Genomic DNA, 2,884 nt, shown 5'->3' with positions numbered 1-2,884 from the left:
CTACAGAATCATCAGTCAATCAAAATTAATACATTCGGGAGCATCTTTAGGGACCAATTCACTCACTATTTACTAGTTGCTGATTAGCATGCATGAGATTTGGCTGCTGCTTAGTACTTATAAAGCACATGTTCAGTATGATCTTATTCTACATCCCTAATCCTACCCAATAACGTAGTAACTATTAATAAGGAGCAAATTAGGAGTTTGTTGAAGCAAAAGTCAAAATGGCTTGCTAAGGATGAGAACTGAACCTTAAAATAAAGTGTCACCATAAATTCTCTCTAAGTATAATAAAGTATATCGTAATATTTATCGCAGAAAAACAAAATATTGTACGATTTTTCCATTATATACAGATGTTTATTGTGGTTTATACATCAAATCAAAACCATGATCAAAGTATGTACATATAAACAATGTTCCTGCAGCAATATCTGAACTGTTAGAAAATGTCATTTAATTTTCGTGAAAAAAATGCATGTAGTTTAAAGAGGAGATGAATGAGTCTGAATTTATCGACTGTCAAGGTAAGTTTACAAAACTTAGTGTAAATACACAAAGCATATTAAATATTACATTTCAAATCTATATAATGTTACTTTACCATTCAGCATCACATATTTATGTAGTTTTTATTTAGACCTGTGCTTAAAATATGGGTTAACTGGATATTTTGGGACTTCATCTCTTAATATCTGATCATAAATGAGCTGCAGAGCAGTATTATGGGTCATTTATTACACCATGTTTACAGCAAGCAAAGTCTAGTGGTCAGCAGACGTCTGTGTGTTCTCCGGCTGGATCTCTGTACTGGCGTCTGCTATGGTTCCCAAATACACAATATTACGGTGCAGAATCTGCTGGTATCTGTGAAGAACAACAAGGTTAAAATACTTTTAAAGGGGACCTATTATGCAAAAATCACTTTTATAAGGAGTTTAAACGCAGTTGTGTGTCAGCAGTGTGTGAATACATCCTGCCTCTAATGGTCAACATTTCGTAATATTATTTATTTATAATCGCACTTGATGAAAACCGTCTGCAGAAACACTTAGATTGATATTCTCTGTTTGTACGTGTCATCAGAGGGGGAAAGCCCCGCCCACTAGTGATGATCTCCCTCATTAGCGTATTATATTACTCTTATTTTTGAATCTGCCACTATGCTGACACATAGGAATTTGTAGCTCCGCCCCCTCTTTTGAAAAGCGTACATCTTATTTAAATTTAAAGCGACAGTCACCAAAACAGCACAGTTAGGATCAAAGCCTTAAAGGGTCAGTTTCAGAGAGCTAGAAAACATTATTTGTGTGCTATTTTGAGTTGAAATTTCACACCCTCTAGGCACATCAGAGACTTATTTTACAGCTTGTCAAAATGGGGCATAATAAGTGCCCTTCAAAACACTGAAGCGTGTGAAGAGATGCATGAAAGACTTACTGAACACATTCGGTGGCTCGACCCTTCTGCTGATACTCAGAGATGCATCTCACCAGCTGATCATTCTCATCCAGCAGCTGCAAAACAACAGGTTAGAAAACACTTTCAAACATGACACATTTTTGTTATTTACTGGGGTAAACCTTTACTTCATTTATTTATTAATTAACTTTTTGGATTTATATTTATTGATTTGACTTTTATTTTTTGTAACCATGATGCTGAATTCAATTAAATTTCACTTCTAGATTATAAACACAAGTTTCTGAAGTATTCTCATACAGTAAAATGTCTTAAACGTATGGATATTAAGGTATTTCTAGTTAACTTGCTCTTATGTTTCACTTTTATCATGTAATTAGTTTATTAATAACTTTGTACATATCAGTATATTGTAAATATTGAATATTTTATCTCTATAATATTTTATATCTATAATTGTTAAATGCTGATTATATTGCAAAAGTTCATGTTAAAAATAATTCAATTATAAATATAATTTTTATTTGTGCCTTTTTAAAGTTGATTAGAACATTGATAAATTATATGTACTAATTTTTAATTAATAAGTAATTTGTTATTTTAAGTATTACGTTAAATATGTAACGTGTATTTGTTTATTATGCGGCGCGAGTTTGGATTTCTCGCGTTCACGCAGCAAGAACAAGTGGCGCGAATTCAAAATTCAAATCTTAACGGTCAATCCTAACTAACAAACTCGCTCAAACCGTCGCCGAACTAACGGGAGCAGCTCCGGTGAACGGACCAGAAACATTCACACATCCATCAGCTCACGGTAAGTTACCGAAAACACGTCACTCTCTTGCACACACGCAGAGACATTTCATGCGCAGAGCTCCGTTTGACGTGACTAACATTAGTTTGTTTTCGCATATCCTAAAAAACGTTCGGTTAAAGCGTGTGTCCGTCACCGGATTTTGTCCGTGACCGAATTAATAAACGTCAAATGTTCACTCACTCTCTGAATTGTCTCTTGGTTGATTTGCGCTTTTCCGCGTTGCCTTTTGGGAACAAAAACAACAGACATTTCGCAAACTCAGGATTCAAACACCGACGCTGTTCCGTATGATTCACGGTAGACCCGTGCGGAGAGAAACCGGTTCAGAAATCCCGAGGTTTAAAGAACAAATTGACGGTTTTTTGTGTTGTGTGTGTGAGGATCGGTCTCCATCTGATCGAGTCGTTTCTTCTGTGCTGTTCGGATGTTTTGGTTCCCCGATTCATTACTGACGCCTGCAGGTCATCGCAGACCTGACGGTGAGTTGAGGACCAAACATAAATCCCAAAATACTTACGTTTATTTGATTTTCCATTTGTTTTATATTTATTACTATTATTACATTTAACTGAATATACAGTTTTCATCATAAATGAATTCGCTCCTCATAGACCTCTCGATTACATTAATATATTCTATAAG

General features: G+C 35.1%; 1 protein-coding gene across 1 annotated transcript; it reads right to left on the bottom strand.

The window, feature by feature from the left end:
- Positions 1-340: 340 nt before the first annotated feature.
- ss18l2 (ss18, like 2) lies at positions 341-2,630 on the bottom strand. The gene is made up of 3 exons (XM_056477891.1): positions 2,423-2,630; positions 1,444-1,520; positions 341-870 (listed from the first exon to the last, which is right to left on the bottom strand). The coding sequence occupies exons 1-3, from the start codon at positions 2,489-2,491 to the stop codon at positions 768-770; spliced, it is 249 nt and encodes an 82-aa protein (XP_056333866.1). The 5' UTR covers positions 2,492-2,630; the 3' UTR covers positions 341-767.
- Positions 2,631-2,884: the final 254 nt, after the last annotated feature.

The sequence above is a fragment of the Danio aesculapii genome, chromosome 18 (assembly GCF_903798145.1).
Source record: "Danio aesculapii chromosome 18, fDanAes4.1, whole genome shotgun sequence".
Classification (NCBI taxonomy): Eukaryota; Metazoa; Chordata; class Actinopteri; order Cypriniformes; family Danionidae; genus Danio; species Danio aesculapii.
The sequence above is the reverse complement of the archived record's forward strand: the minus strand, read 5'-3'. Positions and strand labels throughout refer to the sequence as shown.

Bases quoted from the DNA above. Each gene is read 5' to 3' on its own strand.
- ss18l2 (XM_056477891.1), bottom strand. From the start codon at position 2,491: ATGTCTGTTGTTTTTGTTCCCAAAAGGCAACGCGGAAAAGCGCAAATC. The intron at 1,521-2,422 runs GTGAGTGAACAT...GTTGTTTTGCAG, and splicing joins ACCAAGAGACAATTCAGAGA to CTGCTGGATGAGAATGATCA. The intron at 871-1,443 runs GTAAGTCTTTCA...TGTTCTTCACAG, and splicing joins CGAGCCACCGAATGTGTTCA to ATACCAGCAGATTCTGCACC.